This window comes from Silurus aristotelis (genome assembly GCF_946808225.1).
Source record: "Silurus aristotelis genome assembly, chromosome: 26".
NCBI classification, from domain to species: domain Eukaryota; kingdom Metazoa; phylum Chordata; class Actinopteri; order Siluriformes; family Siluridae; genus Silurus; species Silurus aristotelis.
The window spans coordinates 6,628,998-6,647,632 of NC_139599.1; the positions used below are offsets into that span (position 1 = coordinate 6,628,998).

The 18,635-nt window shown below is 39.7% G+C and overlaps 1 protein-coding gene across 23 annotated transcripts in view; it reads left to right on the top strand.

Moving 5' to 3' along the window:
• Positions 1-18,635, top strand: part of mtmr4 (myotubularin related protein 4) — a 68,465-nt gene that overhangs the window by 10,502 nt on the left and 39,328 nt on the right. For 12 of the 23 annotated variants that reach the window (XM_083531735.1, XM_083531742.1, XM_083531745.1 and 9 more), the window contains one exon: positions 1,030-1,110. In XM_083531735.1, the coding sequence (XP_083387861.1) occupies positions 1,108-1,110 (3 nt within the window). In that variant the 5' untranslated portion in view covers positions 1,030-1,107. Of the gene's footprint in view, positions 1-1,029; positions 1,111-10,914; positions 11,391-17,036; positions 17,136-18,635 lie in introns of those variants that run through there. The other 11 variants (XM_083531749.1, XM_083531755.1, XM_083531754.1 and 8 more) reach the window with 3 other exon arrangements.

Genomic DNA, 18,635 nt, shown 5'->3' on the forward strand with positions numbered 1-18,635 from the left:
TTAAACTTTATTGTCATTGTGCAGGGTACATGTACAGAGCCAATGAAATGCAGTTAGCATCTAACCAGAAGTGCATAGACAGCTTATTTACAGTGGCAGTGTAATAAATAAGGTTATGAGGTTCTACAGAAGGTGTAGTAATATGTACATATAACTGAACATGTGCTGTAACCTCCACTCTTCTGTGAAGATGTTCCACTAGATTTTCGAGTGCGCTCCTCGAGCATTTTTGCGCTCATTCAGCCACAAAGGTGTTTGTAAAGTCAGATACTGATGGGCGAAGATGCCTGCGGTGCAGTCGGTGTGCCAGGTCATCCAAAAGGTGTTCAATAGGGTTGCTCTTTAGCAGGACACCCACAGCAAGATCTTCTACTCCGACCAAAGTTAAACGGTATCTTCGTGAAAGTTTGCTTGCACAGGGTATTGTCATGCTGAAGCAGGTTTGGGCCTGTTAGTTCAAGTGAAGGGAAAGTTTAATGTGTCCGCATCCATAGAAATCCTATACAACTGTGTGCTTCCAACTGCGTGTGGCTGTAAAGGGTCCGGCGTCACAATACTTTTGTCCATCTAATGTATTTTAATAAGCGCATAAAGCGAACAACGCCCAAAGATGTCGTATTCAGGAGGAAATTGAATTAAAATGGTTTTAATGTTCGAATGTAGTTTCAGACAATTTTGCATAACTTGTTTTATGACTTGTTTTTTCCCCTTGAATTGAAAGAATAACAAAATAGTGGATTCCGCCTGTTTATTCATTCGTTAATGTCTTGATGTTCAGGAGTCTGTCATCGGGGGGTTCAGGATTTGCCCGTCAAGTAACTTGGATTTGAAAATTGCAATGGAGACGGTATTCTGTAAATCATATGATTAGTGCTTTTGTTTGTCATCATCCCTAATCTTTTTGTTTGTTTGACTGTTTTGTGCGAACAAAAACATCTCAATGAACAAATCTGCTCAGGGGTGTGTGTGTGTGTGCGCGTGCAGGCGTGTGTGTCGTCTGCGACTGACTTGTGTTTGCTGTTTCAACAGGAGCAGACGTAGAACCACAGGAGGAGCAGGCAGGAGCACTGGAGGAGTCAAACCCCGCTTAACACCTCTGTCGAAAACATGGTAGGAGTATCTTTTGTTTATATGTATTGTGTGTGGGAGGTTTCAAGAAGTCCTGGAACAAGTATCGCATGTCCGTGGTGAAAGTGCGCTCGGGGAGATTGTTAATGTTTGGGTTCGTAACGAGATCGTCCCTGTACGAACGCGTCCACGCGCGCGCACTCGTAGAACACGTGTACACGTGAGGTGTTTTAATTAAGTTTTTTTTTTTTTATGGATATTCATTTAAATGATTGAGTTTTTTAACATTGTTATATTTTGTTAGTTAGATGTATATACAAACCTGCAGTGCAAATTAAACACACGTTCATATGCTTTATATGTGTGTGTGTGTGTGTGTGTGTGTGTGTGTGTGTGTGTGTGTGTGTGTGTGTGTGTGTGTGTGTGTGTGTGTGTGTGTGTGTGAGAGAGAGAATAAGCATTAAGGCACTTTGCATACGGACGCTGTTGCTTATGAGACATGCAGTTATATGTTACACAATACACTACACTACACCTCGAGATATCTCGTACCTGTCCTTTTGAATCCTGGTGTCTCTTTATCTCCAGGTCTATACTGACGCGTACTTTACTTTCTCTGCTTTGGTCCTAATAGCAGTTAGGAAATAATTTATATAGAAAAATAAATAGAAATCTAAGCGCTTTAGTTGCTTGCATAGTATCTGTATGGGGTGAATGCAGAAAGTAGCGATTTGAATGCTTGGTGTATCATGTGACCTGATCAGATTATCTCACTTGAATTACACAAGCAAACAAGCCTGCGATTTATTATTATTTTTCGGTGTGTGTTAAAAGATCTCTGCCCACACTTTTCTGGTCAAAGCACAAGTGAAACTGCAGCTTCTCGCTCATTTTGTTGAGATCATGTGAATGAGGGAGATTCCTGTGTTTTTCTTTTTTTCTAACTTCCCGTCATGTACTGTGACTAGATCTATGACCGAGTCAGTTAATGACACACACACACACACACACACACACACACACACACACACACACACACACACACACACACACAACGAGGTGTAGAAATCCAGTACTGCATTAAGACAATGGCAATTGGTATTTTGTTTAATAAAGGAAAACGCCCCCCCCCCCGGGCTGTTTAACTCTTGCTAGAGAACTTTGTAGTACACTTCCTGTACATTTCTCTTCTGTGTACCTACAAGATCTTTCCCCCTCCCAACAGCTCTTTATTACGATTGAGTAGAATGAAGTGCTACTGTATGACCTGACCTTGCTTCTTGTCAGTGTTGATGTTTTCTCGTGGTTCACTCGCTTTTTGGATGAATGTGATTGGCTCATAAGATCAGCCATAGGGTAGGGTTTTTTTTTTTGTTTTGTTTTGTTTTTTGAGCAAGTTTTGTTTTTAATGTTCGTGTGTGTACAATGAGAGGAAAAGCATTAAAGCAGCTCCACCTCCTTCCCCTTTATCTGGCCACCGCTGCGAAGAATTTAATTACTTTCATTTTCACTTGCATACTTATACACTATAGACATCCATTCAATTTACATACTCTCTGTATTCTGCTGTGGATTTGAATCTTGTAGATTTTAACCACGTTCTATTGTGTTAGTTATGTGCTACTTAAAAATCAAATGGCAGAGTTGGTTAAACACAGTAATGCTGTTTATTATTAGTTCTTCTTGTCTCATATCATGTGTGAAGTGGTCGCTCAGTGGCTAAGACATTGGACTTCTGAGCAGAAGTTCAAATCCCAGCAACACCAAGCTGCACTTTTGCACCTTTGAGCAAGACCCTTAACCCTTAGTTGCCCAGTTGCAGGTTGCTCTGGATAGGGGTGTGATTAACAATTATCCTTACTAATAACTATTAAGATATTTATTCTCTTTGCTCTTCTGGTTCACTTTTCTTGGCACGTGTCTAAGCGTAATGTAACGTTACCTGGACTGGAAGATGTAGATAAGTCCGGTAGATAAGACTGGTAGATAAGTCAGTTGGGTCATAAATGGAAGGTAAATTATAGAAAGATTTTATTTAGTGTATATATGGAAATTTATCTACTCTATCATTATATTTTAATAGTAAAATAATTGGCGTAATTAGTTCTGTACTTGAGTTATGAACCGATTAGAAGGAACAGTGTTGCCTCAATCCATTTTAATCAATATTAACCATTTGAAGTAAAAAACAATTTCTTTTAATCGATTTTATAATCAGAACAGCTGTTTAAAATTCTGTTGCCAAATTGCAACCTGTTATACCTCTGCGCCTCATGACGCATCTATACGCAAAGGTTAATGCCCTCCAGTGGTCTTCGGAAAAATATCTCTTGCTGAATATGTTTGTTTTTTCTAATCTGCCTGCCTGTAGTCTTAATTCCTAATAAGAAGTGTTGGTCTTTTATATATCCATATAAACAGATTCGTTGTGTTCTTTGAGTACTGGAGTCTCTCCTGGACTTGGTTTTATTATACACTTTTTTTATGAATTGCATAGTTTTTATAAATCTGTGTGAACCACTGGAATGATCATTAAACGTTTTGCACGTTCGGTAAACAAAGCAGCCACTGTGTCTCTACTGCATATCAGTGGGTCCTTTTTTTTAATCAAAGCTCAGCTCTAAAATGAACCGAGACGTACCGTGTAAGAGATTCTTGTGCACATCCTCTCAGAGTGCAGTGAGTGGGAGTTGGAATAGGTATGTTGACTCCTGGCTAGATTTCAATGCGAACTAAATAATTAGAGCAACGTTTACCGGGTGTGAACTTAAGAGAAGCTCAGTATGTTATATTGTAGCAGAGATGGACTAATTGGAAACTTGAGCAACCGAGAAAAGCGGATTGCAGAAATATGTATATATGCGTATATACATTTATATTCTGCTGGGAAAGTAGGCTTATACTTATACCAACTAATAAAATGGAAAAAAACCAAAAAACTGCTGTTTAACGAACTTGTTTTCATCAGTAGTTCCACATGCATGATTCTGAAGTTCGGCACCATATAACCGTTCACCTCATTGTGAAATCTGACTGTAATTCTGCAAACCAGATCGAATAATATCTTCAAGGACTTCAAATCATAGTTAAAACGTTTTTTAAGGTACTTAACTAGTGCACAAGCCAATGAACTGTGTAGATTTTAATTAATGTAATTAATATGTTTACATATTAAACAAAGCTGAAGATCTTTGACTATTATATAATGCCAGGATGAGATATGAGTTACGTGTCTTGTGTTTGCATCTTTAGCTTAATCTTTTTTTTTTTTTTTTTTTTTAAATTGTTACAATCTAGATTTACTAGAAAGAAGTAACATGAAAGAACCAGTCATACATACAGTTTTGCGCTGGTTTTGTGCCACTCATATCTTTGCTGATTTTCCGGACGTCTGATCTCAGATTTCTTGCTTAAGTACGAGTTGAGCTAAAGTGGCAGTACAACCTCTTCTTCTTTTCACCTCCTGGTGTATGTCCAAGTCTGTTTGACATTGTGGATGCTGGTCTGATGAGGCTTTGCTGAGGGCAGCTGTGGCAGAACAGAGTGTCCAAAGAGTAGGACTTTCATCATTGAATGAAGAATGGTGTAGAGTACATGGGCCAAGCCAAATACAAAGAGCTACTACAGATATCAGGTAACTGTAATCCATGTGGCTGCTAAAGTGATTCCTTTTGTGTCATTTAAAGAAAGTAAAGACATTACAGAACTTGTTTTCTACAAGCTCACAATTGTTGAATCTTAAACATAGATACTGGGATATTCGGCACTGTTTATATTCCCCGATTTTTATTTTATATTAATAATAATAACTTCATCACATTCATTATTTAACACGGAATTGATTTCTTTATTTTGCCCCTGAATAAATCTTATTAATGATCTTCCACGCCTGGCAGACACAGTAATTCCATTAAAGACATATTTGGTAGGATTAGTCAATAATGAATGATTTATGTAGAACAGGTTATTGTTTGTCAAATTGAATCTCTGCTCAAGGTGAATGTTGAACTTGGTTACACAGGGGGTTTCCATTCAATTCTGTTGATTTGAAATGCCAGCTTCTCGGACGTTGTCGTGCTTTTATACGCAGCAGGTAATTTTCCGCCGGAACTTTTTGGAGAAATTCTCAGTAATGTTAAATTCGTGCCTTAATTCTGATCACGTGTTTTCCAGGCAAAAATCCCAGAACGTATACTTTATTTTTTTTTCTTCGCTGTGCTTTTGGATTTCAATATTTCCAAACTTAAGCTGGAATTTTGAAAATAATTACTCTATATGGGCAAAGGTTCGCGGACACCTGACGTAAGACTGGTGTTTTTTTTTTTTTTTTTTTTTTTTTTTTAAATATATCTTTTATTCCACATTTAGTCCCCATTTGCTTCTTGTAATATTTGTTCTTATGCAGTTACAAGGGTATTAGCAAAGACAGGTACTGATATGTAGGGTGAGGAGGCCTGGTGCGTAGCAAGCGTTCAAGCATCCGAAAGGCGTTCAGTAGGATTGAGGTCCGAGCTCTATAGCAGACCACTCAAGACTTTCTACTCCAACTTGTTTAACCCATATCTTCCAGGAGTTTGCTTTGTGAGCATGGGCATTGTCAGTGTGGATCAGGTCTGGGGCTCCTAGTTTAAGCAAATTGACAATATAATCGTACCTGATCCAAAGACATACTATACAATTGTATAGGCACACATCTTCTTCTTCTTCTTCTTCTTCCGGCCCATTAGGGGTCGTCACAGCGGATCATCCATCTTCATACCGCCCTGTCCTCTACATCTGCCTCTTTCAACCCAACTAAGGAAACCTCCTCCTTGGTCTTTCTTTTTTTTCCTTCCTGGCGGCTCCATCCTCAGCATTCTCCTACCGATATAAAATGTATAGGCACACTAGTCAAGTCAATTCAAGTCAAGAGGCTTTTATTGTCATTTCTACTACACACAGTGGTACACAGTAAAAACATTCCTCCAGAACCCTGGTGCTACAGTAAACAACATAGAGCTACAACACATAACACAAAGCTAAAAAAAAGTGCATCAAGTGCAACCGAGTGCAAACAGTGCAGACATACAACAGTGCAGACATACAACAGTGCAGACATACAACAGTGCAGACATACAACAGTGCAGACATACAACAGTGCAGACAGACAGACAGACAACAGTACAGACAGACAACAGTACAGACAGACAACAGTACAGACAGACAACAGTACAGACAGACAACAGTACAGACAGTACAGACAGTACAGACAGACAACAGTACACAACAGTACAGACAGACAACAGTACACAACAGTACAGACAGACAACAGTACAGACAGACAGACAGACAACAGTACAGACAGACAGACAGACAACAGTACAGACAGACAACAGTACAGACAGACAACAGTACAGACAGACAACAGTACAGACAGACAACAGTACAGACAGACAACAGTACAGACAGACAACAGTACAGACAGACAACAGTACAGACAGACAAACAGTACAGACAGACAAACAGTACAGACAGACAGACAACAGTACGTACAGACAGACAGACAACAGTACGTACAGACAGACAGACAACAGTACGTACAGACAGACAGACAACAGTACGTACAGACAGACAGACAACAGTACGTACAGACAGACAGACAACAGTACAGACAGACAGACAGACAACAGTACAGACAGACAGACAGACAACAATACAGACAGACAACAGTACAGACAACAATACAGACAGACAACAGTACAGACAACAATACAGACAGACAACAGTACAGACAACAATACAGACAGACAACAGTACAGACAGACAGACAACAGTACAGACAGACAGACAACACAAGACAACAGTACAGACAGACAGACAACACAAGACAACCCAAAACAATGCACATAACACAAGATAGCGCCAACCAGTAAACCTATTGTATACTTTAAATATACAGCACTGTGCAAAGAGAACTATAAAAACTATAACCAAGAGTATATGTGAACAAACATTATGCAGTGCAAAAACAGCAGAAGCAGCAGTCAAGAGGTCCAAAAAAACAGCATGTAAACAGTAAAATATGGTTAAGTATAAATAATAATAAATAAATGATGGTGGAATGGATTGAGATGAGTAAGGAGTGTGTTAAGTTCAGGTTGTACAGACATCCTATACAATTATAAAGAACGTTTCCAATTTTGAGGAATTAAAATATGAATGATTATGTATGACTGTCAAATACAGTTAGTGTTGTGTAATAAAAAAAAAAGTATCAGCATCATGATGTAATAAGAGCACCAGCCTGGACAAGACTGGAGCAAACATCCCTCTTTCCATGTTTTCCAAACATCTGCTGTCTCTATTTTATATTGTTTTCACTCAGCCATCCATTTCCGCCCAATGGCACTCGGTGCTCAAGTTGCGACTACAAACATGCTCCTGGCTTGTAATCTCAACATTCTAACAAGATGTAAGCTGCTGTTGTTCTGCACTAAGGAATGAAGGAATGTTAAATCGGCTCAAGAATGAACTGAGAGCTCCACCCCTAAGCTGATGCTTTTTGTCACTGTCATGTGTGTTGTTGCAGTTGAGTTTTAAACACGGCTTTCACTAAGAACAGCTGTTCTACGGATGCGCAGTTGAATAGAAGTGTTTAATATGTATAACCCGGTCCACACATACTGAATGCAGCCAGGAAACTCTGTGTCTGGTGACGTTAATTTTTGACTGATTCCTGTTCATTTGGTTTTTGAGGTTTAAATACAGCTGCCAGGAAACTTCGAGGAACTATTATGATGTGGCCAGCATTGAATAATTGATGTCAGTTATGAAAGTGTGGATTTTTATATTTTGAATAGTCATTATTTACACTATATATCCTATAAACGTCTGTGCTGTATGGACAAAAATGTTTGTGCTTGTACAGTTCTGACTATCAAACCCATACAGTGTGTGTGTTTTTTTTTTAACATTTCATTCCAGATTTAGTCCTCCTTTTGTCGTTATAATAACAGGATACCGGAGCGTGGCTGTCGGGTTTTATCCTCACTCAACCACAAGTACATTATGAGTCAGGCAAGGAGCTCTGGTGCACAGTCAGCATTTTACTTCATTCCAAACATGTTCAGTGGAGTTGAGACAGTGCTCTGTGAGAGATATTTGTGTTCTTCGACAAAATATTGGCAAACTCTGCTGTAATTGAGCGTGCTTTGTGCACAGCATTTTCATGCTGGAGCAGGTTTGGGCCTCTTGGTTGAAGTGGAGGGAAATTGTAATATTACAGCATACAAGGACATTCTAAACGATAGTCTACTTCCAATTTTGTGACTGTTTGGGGAAGAACGATGTAAGGTGTGATGTTCAGGTGCAGGGCTGCAACTATCGAAATTGCAATCTCTGAAAACTAAACCCATTTAATTGCCAAATTTCATCAAAATAAAAATATGTAAATGAATTTTCAGATTATTGTTAAAAAGGTAAACGCACTGTATGGTGTTTTCTTTGTTTGAACATTTTCAAATGATCCCAAACTTTGAAAACTTTGTGTTCTTTGGTCTGAATCTTCTCCTCGCCCTCTCAGCGTTTTCTCTGTTCCCCCATTTTTCATTCTGTATTCTGTGTTTACCTGCCCAAAGGTCTCATTTATAAACATGGTGTACGCACAAAACGAGGCTGGAAACGCGTGTACAATAATCGGTCCAAAGTTAAGCAGGTGGTGCGTCAGTAATGATGGTCCACAGGGAAACGCAGTGCTGTATTCGAATTATTTGAGTTACTCGAGGAATCGTTTCAGCCATAGTCACGTTTCAACCTTTTTTTTAACTGTATATTGTAATGCCACAGCGAGGCCACTAGAGGCAGCAGCACTGACAATTCTGCACCACAGAGTGCTGTGTTTCTGACTCAAGGCTGAGGCAGTTTTAAAGATTGATGCCCCTTTCAACATACAGATGTGAAACAAAATAAACATTAAGTTAGTCATATAGGACAAGATCTGTAAATCAACAAAAATGTTTTGGTTTGCATTACATTAAAATTCCAAATGCAATATGTTAGGCATCGCATTTATGCAGAGTGGGTATTTATTCATTTATTGACTCTTTAAATACAAATTCTTTTGCACTCCTACTCGTTTTAAGCTTTGGGTGTGGTGTATTAGAGCCGTCTCGTGTCTCTTGCCATGTGAAGAAACGTGTTTGTGTTCACTGGAGTAGATTTCAGGGTGTCCTCCTTTCCTAAAATAACCACATACGTGAGTGTGTGAGTGTGTGTGTGTGTGTGAGAGAGAGAAAGAAAGTAACAGAGAGAGATGGAAAAAAACCCATTAACATTAAGTGCTAATTGTTGACATTGACATTTCCTTTGTGTGTAATGAAGCTCCATATACTGTCGCTTCTCCAAATCAATGGTTAAATTTTTCTTAAACGTAAATGTATTTATATTATAGTTTCAGTTATATTTAGCAGTTTGGCAAGTCCCTTTTTTGCAGCAGCAGACAGTGTCTGTGTGCCAACCGGGACTTTTTGCTACCGATGTTTTTGATATTCAGTAAATATAAAATTGTGTTTGTGAGAAGTAGCTTTAACCCATAGTGGGGAATTTCCTATGCATAATGTCCCGTCTAGAACCCATGGCCAAACGAATGCTTTTGTCATTGTTTTTTTTTCGCTGGTGTTCACACTTTTTACTGTGATTTAATGTAAGCGTTTTATACAAAATCCCGGTTCTGGTGTTTGCTCTACCCTGCATATTATCTTTTGTTTCTTGGGGTTAACACACCTGATCCTAACAGTAACTAGTCAGTGAACTGACTGTATTTTAGTGTGTGAATGCATGCGTGCGTGTGCTCCTCCTATTCGGGAACAAACACTTCAACACATGGAATCCTATAAGCAGAAGACGGGCATTTTGGCTTTGGAGTTGAATGTGTTGCTTTTAATTTACAGACCGATTTGAACCGAATTAGAATTGAAATGCCCTCTGCTGTTTCTAAAGCAAAATGCAACTAAAAACAGGGAATGTTTGGAATTCAGTTAATCACTTATTTGAATCGCTTTGGAACCTCGCTTGCAGAATCAGGACCTCGTTACTTCACGACTCGTATTTCCGGAGATTAAGATGTGACCCCTGGTTGATTTTCGAAGGAAAAATAGAAGCCGTGTGTGTGTGTGTGTGTGTAAGATTTATGTCACTGCGAGGATGGCTGCTGATGCGTAGGTACAGCGTTCCAGGTCACGATCAGCACGGGCAGATGCTTAGGGTTTATGGGGGGCATTTGACTGGTACAGCGTGTTCCCAGAGATGAACGTGAGTGGCAGCGCGTTCGAGCGCCGTAAACGCTGCAGAGTGCTGCTGAGAGAGAGAGAGGGAGAGAGAGATTGCTGTGTCATTGGTGCATTCTGCATGCTCATTGGCGCCCTCTTTCACTTCCGCTCCCTCGCCGCCTGTTTTCTTCTTGTTTCTCTACCTCTCTCGACCATCGTGACTATACGCTGATGCGTTGCCCCTCCTCCTTTAGCCATGCAGCATTGACAACTCTCCTCCAGTTTGTGTGTGTAAAGAGCAATTATGAAAGAGGATAATTAGTATTGTTAGTTGTTGTTGAAACTGAAAGTGAGCGTCACGCGTTTAAGCTGCGTTAAGTTTTGTGTTTAAGATAAAAGGGGGGTGGGGGTTGTGCGTGTGTGTGTGTGTGTGTGTGTGTGTGTGTGTGTGTGTGTGTGTGTGTGTGTGTGTGTGTGTGTGTGGCTGCTGTTGCTGAGGTAGCAGACTAGCGCAGATGAAATCTCGGTGAAGGGTGAACGGGGAGGGGGGGGTGAACGGGGAGGGGGGGGTGCACGCGAGTAAAGAGGATGCGATTGTCAAGAGGTGGAGCTTAGCATCAGGCAATACCCTGCTTCTTTCGCCTTCTGCCTCTCTGTCGCTCTCCATCTTCAGGGCACCTGCCGCCGCTTCTCTCCTCTCCACTCCGGCGCATGTACCGCTCCCAACCTTTGCCCGCTGACTGTGTTGTCAAATGTCTGAACAACAGTGTGGACAGGATTAAGGTGTGCGTGCGTGTGGTCGCATTTTCTTTCCTTTTCAACGTCACCATACCTACTAGCAGTGTGTGCGCGTGCGCGTGTGTGTGTGTGTAGAAAAAGCGAAGGGTGGCTGGGGTGTGTCTGCACTTCGTGTGTATGAAAGAGCGAGGAGAAAGGCACCAGAGCAGCGGGAGAAGGAAGGATGGTTTTACCGATAGCGCTGCTCCTGCGAATGTATTTTTCCGGGGTGACCGAGCCCTTCCCCCTCTCGCCATGAGCCGGGTCAACCGCGTCTCCTGCTCCATGCTCAACTGCTTCGTAAGTGCTCTCTGCACTCTCTTGCGTTTGTGTGTGTGTGTGTGTGTGTGTGTGTGTGTGTGTGTGTGTGTGTGTGTGTGTGTGTGTTTGTTATAGTGGTGTACACTAAAAGATGGCACGCCACGTGAACCTCAGAGACTCAGAATGAGACATGGGGAGACATGGATAGAGACACACTGGCGTGCGGATGTGATCATTTGATTTTATTGTGTTGGTGTTTGTGTATCCAGCAATGAGCACTGGGGACTGAAGGACTTGGACATCACAGATCCTTTTACAGAACCAGGAAAGTTCTGAGGATTTTTCTTTTTTTGTTTGTCAACTTTCAATTCTTTTTTTTTTTTTTCTTTTTTTTGTTTCCCTGTTCCTTTGTGTTTGCTTCTTTCTTTCATTGCTATCATTTTGTCTCTTTTTTTTCTGCCGTTCTCTCCGTCTCTTTTCTGTTTATTTGTAATTTTGTGTCTTCTGTGACTGTATATTCTTTCTTTCTTTTCCTTTCTCTCTCTGTGTTCGTCTGCACTTTCTCTTGCGTTCTGTTTTGCCTTTTTTTTTTTTCTGTCTCTTTTTCTTTTTTGTCATTTGGTCTCTCTTTCATTATTTATCTTCTTTTTTGCTTTTCTTTTTTAACATGGCTTCCAGTTTTGTTCCACCACACCAGATTCTTTTTTCTTTCCATCATTGCTACTAAGACCACTTTTTCAATAGTTTTTTCCCCTCCCATCAAAATACTTCATCTTCACTCCATCTGAGCATTTGAAGTCACTGTAGGTCTCATTATTCCTGTCTTGCTAGAGGATATAATGATGATTTAGGGGCTGGTAACTGGAGGAAAAAGCAGCTCTTGGATCCAGTGGCACAGTTGACCATTGACAGGTGATCTTTTGATCTATTGACACAACGTTTCAATGATTCTGATTGGCTTATCAGGTCTTGGAAGTGTATTAGACTCTGAGAATTAAAAGTGATCAGAGATGCAGTCTTAATGAAAGCAGCACGGCATGTGGAAGGTTTGAACTCCATCACTGGATGTGTGTAGACCTAAATTACGTGAGTAGTACCTTTTAGATTCTTGAAATAGTCACCATGTTGATAAAGAGAGTGAACTGAGGATGTTTAATAAATAATAAGGAACACTTCTGACTTTTGGAAATGGAGAGGTTTGTGTTCATTGCTGTCTGGGAGGAGATCAGGCTGTACCTTTTTTAGACTCGGTTGAGAAGGCTGCGAGTTTAGATTTATCCATGAAGAGCCTTTTAATCCAGTTTCTGTCTTTTGTCTGGGTGGATGGTGATGGATGTCTGAGATGCATTTGAAAGCGATCCAGATCAGAATAGCAATCAAATTTCATGAACAGAAACAAAAATAGTATAACCCTGGTGAAGTGCAAAAAAAAGAGGCTACAAATAAAGTGCTTACTCACTCTTTCGCTCTCTCTCTCTCTCTCTCTCTTTCTCTCTCTCTCATACAAACAAGAATCTTCCTTTCTAGTTTGTTTTTCCCACTTTCCTATTTATTAGCTTTCTTTTATATATATATATATATATATATATATATATATATATATATATATATATATATATATATATATATATATATATATATATATATATATATAATAAATATATATACACACACACATATACATACACATTATATATATATATATATATGTGTGTGTGTGTATATATATATATATATATATATATATATATATATATATATATATATATATATATACAGGTGTTCAAATAAGTATTTGAACACCTGTCTATCAGCTAGAAGTCTGACCCTCAAAGACCTGTTAGTCTGCCTTTAAAATGTCCACCTCCACTACATTTATTATCCTAAATTAGATGCACCTGTTTGAGGTCGATAGCTGCATAAAGACACCTGTCCACCCCATACAATCAGTAAGAATCCAACTACTAACATGGCCAAGACCAAAGAGCTGTCCAAAGACACTAGAGACAAAATTGTACACCTCCACAAGGCTGGAAAGGGCTACGGGGAAATTGCCAAGCAGCTTGGTGAAAAAAGGTCCACTGTTGGAGCAATCATTAGAAAATGGAAAAAGCTAAACATGACTGTCAATCTCCCTCAGACTAGGGCTCCATGCAAGATCTCACCTCGTGGGGTCTCAATGATCCTAAGGAAGGTGAGAAATCAGCCCAGAACTACACGGGAGGAGCTGGATAATGACCTGAAAAGAGCTGGGACCACCGCTTCCAAGGTTACTGTTGGTAATACACTAAGACGTCATGGTTTGAAATCATGGATGGCACGGAAGGTTCCCCTGCTTAAACCAGCACATGTCCAGGCACGTCTTAAGTTTGCCAATGACCATTTGGATGATCCAGAGGAGTCATGGGAGAAAGTCATGTGGTCAGATGAGACCAAAATAGAACTTTTGGGTCATAATTCCACTAAACTTGTTTGGAGGAAGAAGAATGATGAGTACCATCCCAAGAACACCATCACTACTGTGAAGCATGGGGGTGGTAGCATCATGCTTTGGGGGTGTTTTACTGCACATGGGACAGGGCAACTGCACTGTATTAAGGAGAGGATGACCGGGGCGATGTATTGTGACATTTTGGGAAACAACCTCCTTCCCTCAGTTAGATCATTGAAGATGGGTCGAGGCTGGGTCTTCCAACATGACAATGACCCGAAGCACACAGCCAGGATAACCAAGGAGTGGCTCTGTAAGAAGCATATCAAGGTTCTGGCGTGGCCTAGCCAGTCTTCAGACCTAAACCCAATAGAGAATCTTTGGAGGGAGCTCAAACTTCGTGTTTCTCAGCGACAGGCCAGAAACCTGACTGATCTAGAGAAGATCTGTGTGGAGGAGTGGGCCAAAATCCCTCCTGCAGTGTGTACAAACCTGGTGAAAAACTACAGGAAACGTTTGACCTCTGTTATTGCAAACAAAGGCTACTGTACCAAATATTAACATTGACTTTCTCACGTGTTCAAATACTTATTTGCAGCTGTATCATACAAATAAATAGTTTAAAAATCATACATTGTGATTTCTGGATTTTTTTTTTAGATTATGTCTCTCACAGTGGACATGCACCTACGATGACAATTTCAGACCCCTCCATGATTTCTAAGTGGGAGAACTTGCAAAATAGCAGGGTGTTCAAATACTTATTTTTCTCACTTTGTATATATATATATATATATATATATATATATATATATATATATGTATGTATATGTATGTATATATATATATATATATATGTATATATGTATGTGTGTGTGTGTGTGTGTGTGTATATATGTATTGAATCTCCAAGCCTTGTACATTGTTTCTTTACTGTCTGTGTTAACACCCCCCCCCCCCATACACACACACACACACCTCTCCTACCCATTAAAAAAAGAAAAGAAAACACGGCTAATAGGCATCTAACGATGAAGTGTTGCTGTTTTTAGATGATAAGTAATGAGTGTTAGATTCAGAGGGAGCACTAAATGGCTCTGATTGAACAACAAGCCTTTTTTTTCCATCTCCGATGCTCTTACACAGTTCAGCTAAACCAATCAGAGCAGCAACACCATCCTTATCCAGTATCTGCTTTCTTCCATATGCAGGATTGTGTGTGTGTGTGTGTGTGTGTGTGTGTGTGTGTGTGTGTGTGTGTGTGTGTGTGTGTGTGTGTGTGTGTGTGTGTGTGTGTGAGATAACTCCTATTGCGTTTCTTATGAGCTGGCACAGTGTCCAGCGCTGCCCATTGAGTAAGAATCACTAAACAGCAGACGGGTCTCTACGATGCTGCGACTCGTCGACACTACTGACGTTACTACTGCGTTTATACGAGATTATTAAAACGTATTTCTCCCAGAAAAAAATCACTGGATTTAGTTTCAGTGCTAAAAGTTTTTAACATTCAGCCAAAGATCTATATTGGTTCTTATTAAAGCAGGGAGGTTCTGGTTTCCTTAAACACCGTGATGTACGCCTTTTTATTTCACAATAGTGACGTGACTTTGAAGAGCAAAAGCGTGAATTAGTGCGGATTTTCTGAGGCACACGTGAAGGTGCGCCTTTTTTTTTTTTTTGCTATTTTTGTAACTCTCCATACACACCTTCGTTCACACCAAAAGGGAGATTTGGAGAAATTAAAACCCTCCATCTGCCTGTTACTGTGAAGAAACCTAGGGAAAACCAAGCAGACTCGATGAGAGCTCAGGATCAAGCCCAGGACTCTGGAGCTGTGAGCAGGGGCGTGTCTAAAGGGGGGGCACAAGGTGGTGGCACCGCCCTCCCAAAAAAATATGCTTTGCCCCACTTGTGGCCCCCCAACTTTATGGACTGATCAGAGTAGAACATTTATTTACAGTGCGGGTGCAAATTCGGATGCATTTAAAATCTCGTGCGCTGATGTCATAAGCTCATCGGCAGCGTAGCTCCGCCTTGAAGTAGAACACGCACTACTCACTGTCTGGTTTACTGCCAATGATTGAAATATTGAAATACGTTAATGTTGAAAGCTCTTTAGAGTTTGTGCTTAGTTGTGTTATTTAGCTGCGATGGTTATGGTACGTTTCTTCCTGTTTTAAACATTAAAGGCAAAATCACCAGGTGGGAAATACTTCGTTGTACTTAAATAGATTTTTCTGGTATCAGTACTTCATGTCATCAATTATATTTCGGGCAACTTTTCACAACTTTACAATTTATAATGAAATTTATGACACAAATCTGTACTTTCTACTTCTTACATTTTCAAAACAGGTTCGTTACTTTGTTTTAATTTCGCCTCTTTGATATTTCTTTTTTTTATTAAGGATAAAAATAAATATAAAAGAGGCGAAATCAAAACATTCAGTGCAACACGTTTATTCACGGCGTCCGTTCATTACTCACGTATTTAGAAAAAAGAAAAAAAAACGGATGAAAGTTAAGAGGTACAGTTTTTTTCCGGTCTCACCTCATTAACCTTCCGTGTGGAAACATGGCAAAAGTCCCGTTAGGTGTCCTGGTGATTTACTTCAATTCAAAATCATCATTAAAACATTTACAAGAATAGTTTGTCTTCATGCTCTATGTTGAGTTTGGTTTCGCAATGAATAAACATACATTTGCCTAAAGCATCCATATTTGTCCACGCTAATGTTGATTAGAGTATTAAAAACTTAAAGTATTAATTTAAGGTACATTTAGAACAGAGAAAAATGTGCAGGGAAATATTTTAACCGATGGACAACTTTTATTTTGAATTATTATTATTTAATTATTATGTGAGGTTCAGTTACCAGCGTGACACTAAAACAGGGAGTAGTAAAAGCTACTTTTTACTTAAGTTCATCTCAGAGCCCAAACATTTTTATTTTACTTGAGTAAAAAGTGTAGTCAGAACTTCAACTTTTACCAGAGTCTTTAAAACATGAGTATCTGCACTTCTACTGAGTAAAGGGGATGTACTTTTGCCATCTCCGGCCATCACGTTCCCAAATAGTCTGCAGTAACGTGGTAAACACTAAAATGTGGACTTATAATAATGTTAGCGTTCTGACACAATTTTAAGATGTAGAATAGTAAATGCCTGTTTGTATTGAATAAACTTAAAATTGAATAAAAAAATAAATAAATATGGCAATTAAATATACAGTTTATGTATGTTTATTTTTTAGACTGAATTTTGTGGGAAGAAAAAGGAAAGGAGACAAAGTTCGGCACAGCAGCAGCAATGCATTCAAGGTTTCTTAAAGAAGAAACCATGTCAGACACAGGTAGATGCAGTACAGTGTATTTGAGAACAATTTTTTTCATTATTATTATTTTATGGTTTTTATTTATGAAAAGAGGGATGCGTTGTCCAGACACTTGTGGAGTGCCATTTTTATGTCGTCCCACTTGTGTTGGGGCACATGACTTTAACCATGGGCCCCCCCTATGACTGGTTTTTGCCCCCCCCTGTTCCACCCCGTAAAAGAAAAAAACCTGAAATCGCCCCTGGCTGTGAGGTGGCAACACTACACACTGTGTTGTTCCTGCGTGTGGATTAACGTGTCACACAAGACATGTAGCATGTAGCAATGCCCCCCCCCCAAACCCTGGTCATTTGTTATGGAGCAGAAAAAATGCCCTCCTTTTCAAACATGACCATAATCCTGTGGTTTGATTGAGCTCAAGATTGATTGATTAAATACTCAGATGGTATTGCTGGTGAGTTAGAGCTCTGCCGTGACCACCCAAACCTATAACACGCAACTTTTTATGGGTCTGTATACTTAATTTTTTTTCTCATAGATGATTAATTGTTCATTTTGTTTTACGGAAAAGTCAATACACGTGTCTTCAATCAAGCATCGGCCTTATTTCACTGTCTGTCCGTGAAGGTCATGAGGCCTTTAATTGCATTTGCACTTCAGTCTACTTTTATCACCAGTCTTTCTCTCTCTCTCTCTCTCTCTCTCTCTCTCTCTCTGTCTCTCTCTCTCAGTCTCTCTCTCTCTCGCTCTTTTTTAAAACAAATATGGCACTCTATTCTCACACGTGTCTGTTTGATCAATTACATCTGCATGATCATATTTAGGTCAGAAGCTGAGCCGGTGCCTTTCGGCGATTCTCCGGGAAGAGCACATTTATCTTTTGTTTCTCATTTAAAGGCTACCTGTACTTTTAATATACAGACACAAAGAACTACAACACAAACCAGCGAAGACCCTTGAGGCGCTTAGCGACTGCAGTGCTTCTAAAAGTTTTGTTTTCGTCGGAATTCATGGTGAAGATCGATCCGGGAATGTGATCACTGAGACTGCGATCGACTCGTGCACTTGGAGTGAAAGGCATTGGTAGTTGTTCAGTTGATTAGGACAGATCGATAAATCAGCAGCTGCTTTGAGAAGGCGTTCTTTTTTTTTTTCTTTTTTTCTTTGCCCTTAAGATCGGACAGAACGTTCCCTGTGAGCTCATGCACGTCCTTCCGATTAAAAAAAAAAAAAAATCTACTCAGTAAAATTTTAATGTGTCAAAAAAAAAAATTTATATAAAAAAAAAAAAAAGGCGAGATGGCAGGGAGCACCAGTTTGTTATGGTGGCTCTTCTTTCTCTTTTACACATCACTTTTTTCCCCTCCTCTGACTAAAAGGGCTTTTCCCTGGGAGGGAAAAAAGAACACGTGGAAGTGATGAGCAGTTAAAAATTTTGATTTCATTTTATTAGAATGGCCTCCAAATATCTGAAGCTGTTTTCGAGTCTGGAAATGATATTGTTATTTTTCAATTATG